Source organism: Acanthopagrus latus, chromosome 23, assembly GCF_904848185.1.
Source record: "Acanthopagrus latus isolate v.2019 chromosome 23, fAcaLat1.1, whole genome shotgun sequence".
Taxonomy (NCBI): domain Eukaryota; kingdom Metazoa; phylum Chordata; class Actinopteri; order Spariformes; family Sparidae; genus Acanthopagrus; species Acanthopagrus latus.
Window position 1 is genome coordinate 19,868,323 of NC_051061.1, and position 15,465 is coordinate 19,883,787.

General features: G+C 39.6%; 1 protein-coding gene across 6 annotated transcripts in view; it reads left to right on the plus strand.

The window, feature by feature from the left end:
• The window catches only part of mrtfbb (myocardin related transcription factor Bb), a 67,961-nt gene that overhangs the window by 40,551 nt on the left and 11,945 nt on the right, over window positions 1-15,465 (plus strand). For 2 of the 6 annotated variants that reach the window (XM_037090001.1, XM_037090000.1), the window contains 2 exons: window positions 14,887-14,993; window positions 15,187-15,399. The exons of 2 other annotated variants lie outside the window; for them this stretch is intronic. In XM_037090001.1, the coding sequence (XP_036945896.1) occupies window positions 14,927-14,993; window positions 15,187-15,399 (280 nt within the window). In that variant the 5' untranslated portion in view covers window positions 14,887-14,926. Of the gene's footprint in view, window positions 1-14,886; window positions 14,994-15,093; window positions 15,400-15,465 lie in introns of those variants that run through there. 2 more of the 6 variants (XM_037090003.1, XM_037090004.1) reach the window with 2 other exon arrangements.

Below are 15,465 nucleotides of genomic sequence, written 5' to 3' on the forward strand. Positions count from 1 at the left end.
TCTTGTTTATTTTCACCCGCACAAAATTCAGCAATTTGCTGTTTGCAGAGGGTTATGAGGTGGACTAACCTGATGTGCCAGATGGGTTGTTATATTGAATCATCAAGTAGTCTCCCTTAGAAGCTCTTTGGAAAAGGACGGGCTCTTAAACTGGCTAAATATTTGGGAAATGATTGGATGAACCATCTGTCTGTCAGTTAGATCAACAGGAGGATAGGGCTAAATTAAGCGAGGGAGCTACAGTGAGACGGAGGATGACTGACTTCAACTGGATCCAGTCCATAACCCGAAAGGTACACATTACATACCACTAACCTGGTCGGCCCGACTGCCGCTTATTTAAAAATTCACTTTAAAAAAACCGACATACACTCTTAACTGTGGAGGATTTGTCTTCTAAGTCAAGAATCACAGCTGTAGGTGGTTATTTTCAGATGTCATTGACTATTCACCTTGCCTTTCAAACCATTCTTGCTGCAGGCGATGCATTATGTGTGAGAGACCCAGATATGTGGGTCTGTGGGGGGGGTCGTAATGCTTTTGGTTCTGGGAACATTAGCTGCTTGGAGGGGAAAAACTGTGGACCTGCCACAGCAGAGATATCCAGAATTGGGCTGCCAGCCTTGGCACATATCCCAGAGAATTATGACTCAACAGTAGCAACAATGTTTAAATGTCCGTCCAGTCCGCTCCCAGGTGAGCCAGCCTACAAAATGCACATTACTATGTTTACAGTGCTCGTGGCCTCTTTGATTATTTTTAGCGGCTCTCACAAGTGTGAGAGGCGAAGTCGTAGTCATTTTAATATGAATAAAAACATTGTTGCTACGGAAAACAGGCACTGTGTTGCTCAAGAACCCCAAGATGTTTATGACTCACAATCTAGAGCTCAGTGATAATAAACGCATATTTAAATGTTACATGACGCTTCGTAGTACAAAAGTTTAAAGGAAAAATAATGCTGTGTTATGTGTTCACAAATTGAGGAGACCAGGTCGACCAAAAAACAAAGAAATATTTTCGAGTGTGAAGAGTAATTAATGACATTTAAATGCCAGGGGGAAAACAACAACAGTAAAACTAACATAATGTTTAAATAATCTCAAAATTGAGGTGTCCCGCGACAGAACATCTGATATTTGTACATGCCACTGTCGCCGGCCTCTGCTAGTTCACTGCGGTGACCTTGACTGGTGTCCTATAAAAGTCTACTGTGTGCTGCTCGGGGAGAAGTGGACACCTCAGTCTAGAAAACGTGAAGGGGACATCGGCAGGAGCTTCAGCTGCTTGGGTCTCCTGTGCAATGTAATATGAAACACTATTCTTCGATCAGGCCTATTTTCGGCCCACACATTTTACTGGAGCAAAGCTGATCTCCCTAACATGCACTCTGGGAGAATTTGGCAGGAGTGAGCGTGCACACACACACACACACACACCCAAAGAGCAGACACTTGGCAGGGTTACTCAAATCAAATTGGAGCTAAATTTGACCTTTGAGGGAAAGTCTCTGGTCTGCCCTGCCCATCCTCATCTGCAAATGTGGAAACATTCCGTCACATTAACACGGGCTGAGCTGATGTGTTCAAACCGAACTCACGATAGTCTTAAATACTCCCACTCGCCCAACGGTGGTGATGGGCTGCTACTACATTTTCAAAGCATGGTGTGTGTCGCTACAACATGATCAAGCTGCCCAATTTCTGTCAGAACCAGAAGACATTTCCATTTATGACAAATTGCCCTTTCATTCACCTGAGCTCCTGTCAGAGCTGTATTTCACCGCAGCTACGATGGACATTTATTGCTCTTGTAGTCCTTCTCTCTGCAAATTTACTCCCCCAAAGTCGTATATCACTCCACACTGTTTCCTCCGCCCAATATTTCTTACAGCTTTATTGTTCAACTTGTTTGGTGGAGTTGAATTTAAACTGACAACACTCGGTGTCGCAGACATAAATTTAGTTTTGTGGGACGTATTTTCCGACAGCCTCATGTATTTGTTTGTCGTCACACTCATGCACTCTGCAACACTTTGCAATTTATCATCTGTAGTTTGTTTGTTTGCAAGTCTTTCTGTGTTGATTCTAATTACCTCACAAATTCACAATCAGTTTTTATTCCCCTAAAGGTCCACTGTGTTTGATTTAGTGGCATCTTGCAGTGTAGTTGCAGATTGTGACCATTGTTATTTGTAATAAAAACTGTAATCACAGCCTTGCCTGTTCTGTTCCTTTTCTTCCTTTTTTGGATGTTTTGCATACTATCGTTCGATTTGTTTGTAATTAGATCACTAATGATGAATTTATTTGTTAATTGATAGAGAACAACTAGCAATTATTGTGATAATCAGTGTTGTTGGCATTGTTTTTTAAGCGAAAATGCGCAACTTTTTTTAAAAAGATTTTTTTTAAGACATTTGGCAGACACAGAGCAGTGTTGATACTGATTATACAACAAATGCAAACGACAGAGAAAATCCTCTCGTGATTGGCCAAATACCACGTAAACAAATAGATGATTACAATGTGAGTGTGATCTTTTGTGTCAGTCATTTTATTATGGAACCACGATTGAACAACCACAAACTAAATGTTATAGATAGAAGAAGAAAATAGGAAAAGGCTAATAAGCTTTACAGCTACTGCACCCAGCGGGATTTCATATCAACCCTTCAACTCTTATCTATTTATAACAAATGTCAGGCTTCTCCAGATGATAGCGCCCGTAAGTCTCGGTGGCTCCAGTGAAGTTTTTGCCAAATGACAGAGTCCCACCCCACAAATTGTTCTGACATTTACATTCAGCAGGAGTCAAGTTGAGGCTGGTTTGTTTGTATAGGCCTTAATCGCTGCTGCAGACTCTGAGGACTTAACTGCAGCCATACTGAGAGCAACATACTGTATGAAAGTGAAGTGAGTCATGAGTAATGTAGTTACCGATTTAATTAAGAGATCAGGTAGTGACTTTAAAGAATGGATAGACAACGTGTCTTCTTTCCACGGATGTTTCTAGCAGTGGAAGAAGGAAGCCCCATTTCTCTGTGGTGGCTATAGAACAGGAGGTAGAGCGGGTTGTCTCGTAATCAGAAGGTCACTGGTTCAAATCCCTGGTTCCCCCAGCTGTATGTTGAGCAATATAGTGAACCCCAAATTGTGTTTAAATATGACAAGTGTTGTAGACTAGAAAAACACTATAGAAATGCCATAAATACTCATTTACCATGAGTTTACTATTTTTTTTTTTGTATATAATCATACAAATTGCTCAAACACAACATGTACTTTTTCTCTGTTTCTCTTGGTTGTAGTGACATTTCTCACTACAATTTCTCTCAGATTACAAATGCCTGGGGAGACTGATGAACATGACAAAGGAAATGGAGCACTTTGGCTATTAGGATAATTGGGCTATTTAGAGAAAATGAGACTGCAATTAGGTGAAAGGTTTGACGGTCACTGTTCAATGATAATTTGTTGTTGCCCGATGTTGATTTCGAATGAGTGTAGTGCATGTTTCTCGTTAGAACTCAAGATTTCCTCGACAAACTACTTTAATTTGTTTATTTGTTTTAGGTTTGCTGGACGTCTCAAAAACAGAATCTCTACTGGCCTAACGATTCTGTTTGATTACAATTCACCTGTCAACAGCTTGAATACACAACAATTCTCAATTCATCTGTGTGTGTTGCATCTTGCAGCACTACAATACTTCATTATAATGCTGCTTTGTCTCATATTTGTCCTTTCTCATTATAATCTACTGAGCCATATTGCAATTTTGCTTATGTTGATATTAATAGCACAGCCCTGATGTAAAGCTTATGTTTCTGTAGGTTGAACCTAAAGAATCATGAGCTCTGGCTGTTTGTGTTTGATGTGGTGAAGCATCATGGTGCGTTACAATATCAACTTTCACTGACAGAAATACATGAGATACTTCAGTAAAACTTTTTTATCCATCCCCTTCACACTTCAAAAAGATAATATATTTAAATTAGTGAAATAGATGTGAATATGATTTAAATACAGTTATCCTGATCATGGCTACCTCAGCCACAATTATTTTGATATAGTTGGACATTTCAGAACAGATAACGTCCTGCAGAATCATGATGGATCCAATCCAGCGATTCGCCTCCAAGGGAGAGAATCACTGACTAATATTATCACACTCTTGTAGCTTCATACTTAGCGCTATATTTGGCCAGAGCTGATGGAGGGCATATGGACTGAAAAGATTTTAAAATTATCACTGTGTGCTACTGAAGCAACACTTCAGATATAATTTTAACCTCTCAGATTCAAAGGAGCCAACTGAAAGGCTACGTCTCATAAAGACTTCACTGCCCCCCTGTGTCTGTGATTAAATTCAAGCTTGTATCTGGTCCCTCAAAGGATAATGAGGTACAAAGGTTTAATCATTCCTTTAATCTCCTCATTTGTCAAGGCAAAGAAGCTTTTAGGTTAGAGGTTTGTTTTTGTTAATAATTCCTCGAGGAAGATTGGATCTTTAAAAGCCAAACTTGGCTGTATTAACAGGTAACTGCGAAGGAGAACAGAGAAATCCTCCGTGTAACAGCAAGGTGTTTGTCTGTGGTGGCACTTTTGTAAATAATGAAAAGCATAATTATTTGGTATTGCACTTCGAGTCCGTTGCCTGAAACATCATTTTTTGTTTATAATATGGAAGAAAAAAATCTGCTAGGTCCACAGCTCCTAGATCAAGCAGTTTATTTGGCACAAAGACTGTCTCGTAACGCATCTTGGCTAGACATGCCGGTTTGAACACTGGATAATTCTTTTGCAGAAGTTTGGATTGCAAGACAAGACTGAAAAGGCACAGCTGGTAATTCATGCCACCATCTGTAGGGAAACAGTCCAGAGTCTATCTGAGACGTCACTCCACACAACGGGTGATAAGACATTATTGCTTGATATGATGATTTTAATGGGAAAATGAAATGAATGTTCGGCCACTTACTGGTTCTTGGAGTTATAGTTTCTCTGATGTGTAGAGAAGCAATTAGACTGCAGCTGCTTTTTGTTTCAGTCCTCACAAAATTCTCCATGAACAAAGTTACTGTTTGATGTAGCTTCTGTTGTTATGTGTCTCTGAGAAAGTTGATTTTGTATCTTGAGTTTGAATAGGGTAGACTGATGGCTACGTCCCAACTCCATGGCCTGTCATTGTTCTGTAGTGGAAAGATACCTATGGGTTTACATTGTACTGGAAAATGCACATGGACACATATAATTGTCCCCTTCTATTACACTAGATGGCAGTGTAATCCATCCATCCATTAGTCCTGGAGTCAGTCCCAGCCAGGTTCAGCTGACTGTGGACAGAGTCAACACATAGAGACAGGCAACCATTTACAACCAGTAATCAAGATTTAAAGGTCAAGTGTGTGTGATTGAAGAGGATTTCTGAGCATCTATTGGCAGAAGTGGAATACAATTTTAGTTTCCACAGTGCACCAGAAGGGATAATCAAAACACTTGGTCAAGAGAGGGTGAAGGGGTAGTTTTGCTGGTTGCAACCTCTAAACTAGATGACACTAAAACCAACACACTAGATCTTTAAGGAAAAGCTTTAACTGTATGTGCAAGGCTGTAAATACAGCTTTCTATCTAACAATTCTTTTGTATTTAGTTTTATCACCACAGAAATATAAAGAAAACATTTAAAAATCTTCTCTTGCTTATTTTAACATTTTGCCACATACTGTATTTTTCTCATGAATGTGAGAAGATACAGTAGTGTGGAACATTTTTTTTCTAGTTTTTCTAGTTAAATGGCTTCATTATACAACTACTAACTACGAATACAACTACCTTTCTGCTATTATATAATGGGAGTGTCCCTCTATAGTGTAATATGCTTATAGTAAATTCATTTTCTAAAAAGTCTGTCCTCAGAAAATGATTTTAAGGATAAACTCAGCCTGCAGAAACCACTCACATTGATAGAGTGGACAACATGAGCTTGCAGTGCCCTCCTCTGGTGAGACACACACAAGGATACAGTGCAAAAGTCCAGTTGTGTTTTTAAATAATTGGGTCCAGCAGTACAATCACTGACAATCAAGAATGTACAAACATGAAAACTATGCTCTGCTATTTGCCAGATTTGTTTTGCCTATTAAGTGCAGCTTAGATTTAAGGAGTTTACTGTAACAGTTATTTGTTGCTGTGAAAATCCAGACTTGAGGTTAGCTGAACATCAAGTGTTGTGTACTTATAGGGGCTTTTAACAACAACTTTTTTTTTTTTTTTTCAAGATGGGAACCTTGAGAAATGGGCATGAAAACCATTTAGGCTCCAAATGTAGTTTTCTCATTAGGGGGAACTTTGGGGAAGTTACAGGGGGCCCAAAGCCGGAGGGAGGGGGACACACACTCAGAGAGGCAGTGTGCTCCTGCAGCTTTGCACAGTAAATACAATCTTGAGTCAAACAGCAGCGTCCATCGACTCAGCCAGAGCAACGGCTTGTGAGTCGGCAGCTTGATCAGATTATCTAATTGCATGATGTCTCTTTCAAAAGAATATATTTTTCCTGTCTGTATGAAGAGGAACTACTCTCCCAGGAACCCTTGGCCTTTGCGGCCCATGATGCATATGCCATGTGGGTGTGGGATCAGCAGTTTACTGCTTTAGGCCTGAGTAAATACTGCGGCCATTCCAGGCATTGCTGTGAATGGTGGAGGAAGGAAATGTCTGTAATCAGAGTAACTTCACTGTTTCCCATAGTCGAGTCAGGAAGTAAATGGGTTGCAGAGAGATGACAGTAGATGAATAGAGGGAGTAATGTGACAGACAAGAAAAGGGAGGGTCTTAGGAAAGCTTTTAGTTCCAGTTTTTATTAAAAACATAGCTCAGTGTATCGTTTTTGATTCTGTATGCACCATCAATAGGACATTATTTTATTACTTAGGTAAATCTGCGTGATAATCAATCTTCCTTTTAATTGTGTGCTGCCTTTAGTGAATCGGCCGCAATGTACATTTACCATTTGAAAACAACATTGCGCTCTTTATATTCCTGGCATTTTTAGAGCAGTCAGTGTTTCTCTTGTGGTCTGGATTGTGTTCTGACTGTCCGTCTCTCCTGAGGCTGAGGCCATGGTTACACTGTTATTATTACCTGTTATTCCAATGAGCAAATGCTATTCTTGATCTTTTTCTGGGGACATAAATATTGTATGCACACCACTTGGCTGTTTTCATGAACTCTATATTGTTGGAGAGTTCATGAAACAGTAGAAGGCATCTGCATACTGGATTATAGCTCCTGAAAATAAACCTCACCCACGTATCCATAGTGTTTCAGTTACAAAACGGTGCCCTGTCCCAAACTGAATACCAGAAGAGGTTCTCACTTTCCACTGGAAAAGTTATGTGCTGCCAAATGTTGGCACCTCACCTCTATGTAAGTTGTTGCATTAAAAGTAATTTGGACTAATGACTTATTTTCACACTTCTGGAAACTCTAAACTCCACTTTTCAGATGACATCATCACAACAGTCTGTGCTCATGCCAAACACTAAAACCAGGTTTCTGCTAATGTCATCGGAACTGAAGGCACAAACATCTAACGCGATGTGAAGACTATAGCTGACATAATGTAGGATGAGATTGTATTACACTGACTGATCATATAGCTCAGCGGTCCATGAAGCGTTCCTACTACTCTAATGCAAAAAGCTACTCAGAATAATTTTATGAACTGCTTTGTAAGAATTAATTTGGTAATATTTTAGACTATTAGCATTCATTTTAGTAGCGTATCAGCTCCAAAATGTTGTTGTTACTCTAGAATGTGTTGAGGAGAATGACTATCCATGTGCTACTACCTTATATATAGCCATACCCATACAAAGTACTGCATATTAAGACTGTAATTCATGAACTACAACTTCTTTTCTTGGTATCCATCAGCAAAACATTATGTAGGTGGTTATTCATGGGAATATCTAAGTAATTGTAGGCTAAGTTTTTGCAGAATAAGCCATTAGTGAGTGCTCAATAATATCTAGTCAGGAGCCAGTATGCTAATAATATGCATGCTGATAAGTAGCTACTTTATGTGTTCCCTAATCTAAAGTGCTAATACAAACAAAAGCAAATATTTTGAACAGTGGGTTTCTTCATGACGATAGTTGTTTCCATCTGCACTCATCACATGTAAACGGATAACAACAACGTAAACAACCTAGCCTGTAGTATTAAACACGATCATTCGGAGAGGATCTGAGTCTATTTTTTGAGTCTACTTTTGCAGCTTTAAATGCAGCTGTTCAAATAAATATTGTCTTCGTGAAACTGCCACTCAAAGATCGTTCAGTATTATCATCACTGGGTTTCACTATGATACTGGGCAAAAACACAGAGACCCTTCCTGGCTCCCAGAACAACACCACGAGTTGCAGCATGCCAGTGAGCAAACAAGAGGTTATTTCTGTCTGTGGTCGACCCCTAACCGACCCCCTGCCAAGCACACTGCTGGCTGGCTCCAACCAGGAGGAGATCGGGGAGGGACCAATGTTTTGTGCAACTGCTCTGACTAACAGCCACTCGAGGGTTAATTAGACTTATGGGAAAGCTATGGTTGTTGAAATCAGGGAATGTTAGACGGGAAGTGTGAAGCAGTGGCATGCCCTTTGCTGTAGTTGTAACACTTGTTACAACGGAGACGCCGTTATACTCCAGACGCACACAGAAGCGGAAGAGATTTCTTTTCTTTTTTTTTTTCCCCTGTCCAGCTGCTGGTTCTGGCTATATGATCAGCTATTTTTAGCAGCATAGTCTGCGCCTGGCTTTATGATGCTGAAATAATCCACTGGTTAATGTGGTTTCACAGCAAGCTTTTTCTTCCTTCTTCATAACGCATATTCATTTCATTCATCATGCATCAACCCATTTTTAAGCAACTATTGTTTCTCAATATAATGTGCTGAAGCGAATGCATCCATCTGATGCAGGGACATGACTCAGTTGCCTAAAGGTATTGCAGCTTTGTGTTTTAGTCATAGTTATGGCTAATCGGTTCAGTCACTTTCCATGGTATTTGGATGTCATGGAAAAACAACTTTCGCAAGGCTTAGCTTCTCCATTACTCGTTTTAGATATTGACTGATTGTTAATCTCGGTGAAGTAGTTAGTCGAACTGGAACCATCATTATCTGCCAATGTTAAAACGTGGGAAGGAATGTCTGTGATTGCCCACACTCGTGTAATTCATCCAAAAGAGCAAATACAAATCATATGCGTGTTGATGTACACGCTCGAATGTAATTACAGCTTGCCTTTAGGCAACTGTGAGTGTGTTTACTTTATGTTAAGTCTGTGCAATTAGTTGTTTTTGGGGATGATGTTAATGTGGCCAAAGCTGCCGCAGGCCTGCCTCTTTTAGCCTCTCGTGGCAGCTGCATGTAGCGCAGCTTCAAAGAAAACTGGAGGCCTACAGGGATTTCCCTCTGGCTTTCCCACCATCTGCAGAGGCCTTCATGGGATGTGATGGTAGCGGGTGTTGTGGAGACTCCCCTGTGAAAATGGGTATCCAGTTTTACTGCAGCCTCTGTCTGCACATGCAATCTTTCTCATTAAATATGCTCATATTAACGCCCTTATATCATATACTATTTATGTCATTGTCGATTTAAAGACAGATCTTCAGGCCAGCGTACAGACCATTTTGATTTGCATCCCATCATTAAAGCACATTCTTGGTTTATTGTCTTTGACTAAACTTAGATCCAGGTGTAATAGGATACACTTATACTGAAGATAATACCATGGCAACCACCCAGACTTTTCCCTACTATGATAAATAACTCTACTCCAAGGCTTGAAATGTCAGTGTTGTATAACCCTGCAATCAGTCGTCCACAACCCAACACCTGATACTTATAAAGATATAAATAAAATAGTTTGATTAACGTTGAACATCTGTTTTTGGTGTTGCAGCACATGCTCAACAATGTGCTTTCTTAACTCAAATCGATCTTATTCCGCCTGACATCTTGGCTCAGAGTGGGCCAGAAATGAGCTGTCTGCTTTACATACTTGCACCTAGATTATGTTGAATGTGCGTCTTAACCTGTTCTTCCCTGGGATTCTGCCTGTAATCCCCCCAATGAAAATCCACATGGAATTCTGACGCAGTCTGGGTTTTATAGGAAATACCTTTGTGAGCTGAAAGGAGCTGTATAGATGACTCCCTCATCACAGCGCACCTGAACTTGATTACAGTGTGCCCATAAGCAGTTTTAGCTTCAGAGTTACTCCCAAAGCCTTTAAATTGGGGTTTGAAATTGGCTTATGGACCTTTAAGCTTGTTTTTGACCTTTAGTGTTGTTCTTCTTCTTGTTGTTTTATGGAAGTTAAACGCACAAAATTTAGTTTGAACTTGACACTGTGCCGTAATGTGAGAGAAAAATATGCTGAGGATGATTTTAAGAATCTAAGTATGTGCGTTAGTTTGAAGCCATCACATGGGATTTGATCTTAATGAGTGCTTTGATGTTCAAAGAAACTTTATCTGGGAAAAAGAAGTGTGGATCTTGGCTCTGAAGAACACTTTGGCACCATGGGTCAAGACTGTAATGAGATTGTCCGGATCGCAGTGTTGGGGGTTGGAGTACATTTTCTCACCAAGACAACATGATGACAACACAGCAGCACAAACCATCTGACATCATCAGTAAAAATAACTCCAGGAAACATTGTGAACCGATGAATAATTATGGACTTTTGTTCATGTCATATATTGTACTTTTTATCCTTCACAAAACAAAGGAAACATTGTGCAAGGGTCGCTTCCATTTCAGCGAACATTCATGACGTCAGTGGCAAATACAGGTGGATGATAAACACAGGATGTAAAGTTACAAAGGAGTAGTATTGTATTGTCAACATAGCTCTATGATAAAGTGTCATGGTATTATGGCAGTTAAAGTTGAAATAATACATGTGTTTCAGACTAAAAGGATGATGATGTGGGCACATTTTTGTGAGCTGACCTGTCATATGTCAGAGAAGACAAGATTTTACTTTCAGTTCAGGGTCACTCATCAAGCATATAACGTCTATATAACTGAAGCAGTTTAACAACAAAATATGACACAGAGAAAAGATGACTTCAATTCAAAAGCATGTGTCTTGAGGGAAGCAACCTTCACAAAATGTGTATATTCTATTCCTGATGGTTTAACTCCACTTGGTTGTTTTATTTAGTCTGTCGAGGAGAGATGACAGTAACTGGACCTCCCGGATCAATAGACGATCAGACAGACCAGCGTAAATGTATTTCATTTGTTAGCCTTGGCAGACAGTTTGTACACACGTAATCAAATCAAACAAAATCACATTAAGTCATGCATCAATTTTGACTTTAAAGAATCACTGGAGCATCCTTACAGCTTTCTATCTTTTTTATGTGGAAAAAAAAACCAAGGTTTTCGTTGAAAATACCTTCAGACCACAACAGTGGTATTTTTTTCCACATAAAGTTTAAAGTGGAAGGAAGAGTAATGTGCCTGAGGTTTTATATGTGGCCCACTTGGAGCAGAACAAACTTGTACAAACTTTTTATATGAATATCTGTAACAGCTGTAGTTTGGACTTCAGAATCATCCTGTCATGACTTTGAGTGCTGCAGCAGTATTGATAAGTAATTGCTCCTTCTTTTACATTTTTATAGCGGGAACAATAATGTGATGTGACTTTTATGTGAACGTAGAGCAGTGAATAAAACTGCTGCTGTGTTGCTTTAATGCACCTTAAGAAATGGGCACCCACCAGGCAAAACATACAGCAAACAATATTCTTCTAGGCCCTGATCGAGTACATCAGAGTATGGATTTAACATCAGGTTCGCATCATTTAAGGCTCATGTTACAAACTGGCCTAAAGTACAAACAACACTGCATTGTACACCAACATTACAGCTCCTTCTTTTTTACCCATGTATAGATTTTCCTCCGAATAGCAGGTTGCATACTTTACTATACCACGTATGTCTCATCAATTCAATTCCTCGTCCTCGTTAAGATCCGTGTATCCATTGCATTGTGGTAAGAACAGGACAGATGAGAAGGCCGTTGTCCGTCCATGGGGGATGTGCTGTTCCAAACTGCAAAGATACTCATCTGGAGTGGGAGGTCCAGAATGACATTGTGCAATGTTTGGCTCTGTGTCATCGAAATTATTCATCCCACTGTCACTACGCCTATGTTTTTCACACAAACATATAAAAAGCTAGTCTACGTAATATTATAAAGTACATACAATAGGAGGGTGGGTTTAATACACATTTACGGAACAACAATTCAACCAAACTAAGCCTTATAGTGTGATGACATATACGGGCGATTCATATCCATATCTTCCCCATCTTACACATGTAAATAGAAAAATAATGTATTTTACAGATGATAAATAAATAATTGTGATTTTTGCAGAATGTTCTGTGGGATCTGGCTCCTCCTACACAACGATAGCTGTCGCTACTGCCCGTCCTGCCTCAATGAGTGAAGAAATAACAGACCTCAGCTGCAGCCAAAACATCAGTTTTTGGTAGTACATGCTGTATGTTGACCATCTAAGAGCAAGGCCACTCTGAGAAAATAAACTATTTTCTGTGATTTGTTTGTGGAATGAAGTTTGGAATTAGATCAGAATTGCCTTTGGAAGCCAACACATAATCACAGATTAAGTAGTTATAGTTTGTCCTTGGGAACATTGATTGGGAAAGTATTACAAGGAAAGCTATCTTGTGTTATTACATCATTGAAATAGTTTGGCCTCTGAATCAGTACTGTGGATTTTTATAAGTAAATGATTTTGACTTGGTACCATCCATATCCAAAAACACTAGGCTGTGTTAGGCCATCTAGACAGAACCCATCACTCATTTATTTATTTTGTACACAAGTTGTACAAAATAAATAAATAATACTTCCAGGAGTCTGCTTCTTTTTTTTTTTACACATTTTATGTGTAAGAAAATAAATAAATTTGGCTGAAAGTGAGACAGAAAGTTTTGGAAAATAAACATTAATATACAGAGAAACTAATAATGTAATTATTGTGTTAAAATCTTCTACAGTAACTTCAATAACTTGAGAATCTGTGGTGTAGTGCTTTGGAAACGTCTCTGTCCTTCCTTTAAATCTTATTGCCTAACTTGTCTTAATATATATTATCAGTTACATTGTTTTTAAGGAGCTCTGGTGTGTTTGTCAGTTTCGTTTGGTTTGTTGTCTGGTGTTAAAATGTTGTGTGTCATATGCAGCTTATTTTAATGCAGACTCAAACCAAACCAAAGTCCTGCAATCAAACTCTGGTGAGGAATAAACAACCAAGACCGCTGGAAAAGGGGGGGCTTAAATGTTTGGTTCATTTGGGGTGTGAAAGCAAAGTGGACCAACCAAGGAATTTTATAATAGCAGATTATGATTCTTGCATGATTTCGAATGTTAAACTACTATTTAATGCTGTCCAAAAAGATCTCGAGATGCACTCAAACAAGGTGGGTTAAGGGGTTAATTCAATATGTAAACCACCTGGCAATTGTGACTTTTGATTTCTATTTCTATCCGTTCATCCTTATTCATAAAATGAGTTTGTTTTCATACTTGTTGGGATATTTCAGTCAGAAATGTGATTTGTTGTGTAGTTTTGAAACTTTATCTTTCTTCACCAGTAACCTGCATCATTAATGCAACACTGTTCCTGCAACTGTAAACTGTAAACTAAGTTGTAACTCTACTCAAAATGAGTAATTAAGTCGTCAATGAATTCAAAACAGCTGGCCAGTAGGAAGCAAATGGATTTTAACTTCTTTTTTTTTTTTTATTGCAATAATCAGCAAGCTAGATCTACAGTTAATTTCCTGTAAATCGACAATTAAAGCCATGATCTGATACAGTGTTTTTGCGCAAATGGAAAACATCTTGAATTAATACAAGATACCTTGTGGTTTAAAAAATGAGAAATTTGCCTTTTAAATTGTGACTGAGGATGAGAAACAGCATTGTTCTGGAGTGAGATGGGAATTTTGTTGCCCACAGCGGACTTTTATGCAGGAGAGCGGTTTCGTGTGATAAAACAGGTGTATATAAGGTATTCATAAAATCTCTTCTTTTTTTTTTTTGTTTCTGTGGCCAACACAAATGTGAACAGAACTCTGTGTACACATTCCAAATACTCCTGCTACTCTCTCATATTTTTGTGGCCATGCTCACAATAATTCGATCCCAGCAGTAAGCTGTCATAACATATTGTTCCCGACTGTCCCTTTTACTTTATCAACTCCATGTGTCCCTTGTCCCATGCTGTTTGACATGCATATTTCTTGATCCCGCAAGTGAAGTTTATTAAGCCAGGACACAGAGGTCCAGTCCTCCCCAGCATGTACCGTCCTGCTCAGTCACATCTCGAGAACAACTGGAGGACTTAGAGCTTCCTGTGTCTCTGCAGCTTCACCTTGACATCCTCTGTGGGATCAGATGCCTGCTATGTAGCTCTGACTTATTTTCTAAGCAGCCTTCCTGGATCAACCGAAACACACCGCAATTAGTGCAATTCCTTTTTATCTCACTTCCTGTTAGTACGCTTGCTGTAATGGACGGCATCTAACCGCTATAGTAAGCCACGGCTTGGCATGTTTTTTGTGAACATGAGTCACTGCTCCTTTCTATGATTTTAGTCCCTGTGTTAATTTCACCTTTTCTTATCACAGTTTTTAGATAAGCAGTAACATACACGCTGGAGTTGCTGGACCCTGGCTGCTATAAATCTGTTATTAAAACTAATCATTAAAGAATGTGTAAAGACAAGCTTCAGTGTCCCTGGGGACTGAGTGTGTTTATCTTTGTCTCAGTTATTTAGTGCGACAAATATTTCTGGAGAAAAGAACGGCCATGCTGTGTTTCATGAAGATGTATCCTCTGAAAAACTCCCAACAGATTGTTTGGATCAACGTAACCAGTAAGTTATGTGTTTCCGTCCTGATTATTCACAAAACAGTATCAAAAAGTTCCACAGGGTTCTTGTGCTGTAGTACGATGAGTCCTCTGTGAGTACAGCAAACTGACCCAGCGAGGGTTAATATGAGCGGCTCTGTGTTCCCTCCTCCTGACATTGACTGAGCGTGCACACACACTTTCTCCGCTGAGGCCAGCACGCAGCCAGAGAGGAGGGACTGTTTGCAGCTCTGAGAGCCAGCTGTCGTTCGCTCAGAACTGGGTCTCTTCTCTTCCTGACTACCCCGTTCTCCACTGGCCTCATCACTCCATGGGACTCCAGACCTGGCCGCCAAGCACACCACTACTATCCACTATGGCCTGCCTTGATGTGGAGACCCCTTCAATCTGCAGGGGTAAATTCAAATCAGGTGCTTTTTTTTTACGCTTTCCTGTCTAACAAACATGCATTTCATTGTTTTATTTCGGATTCTGCG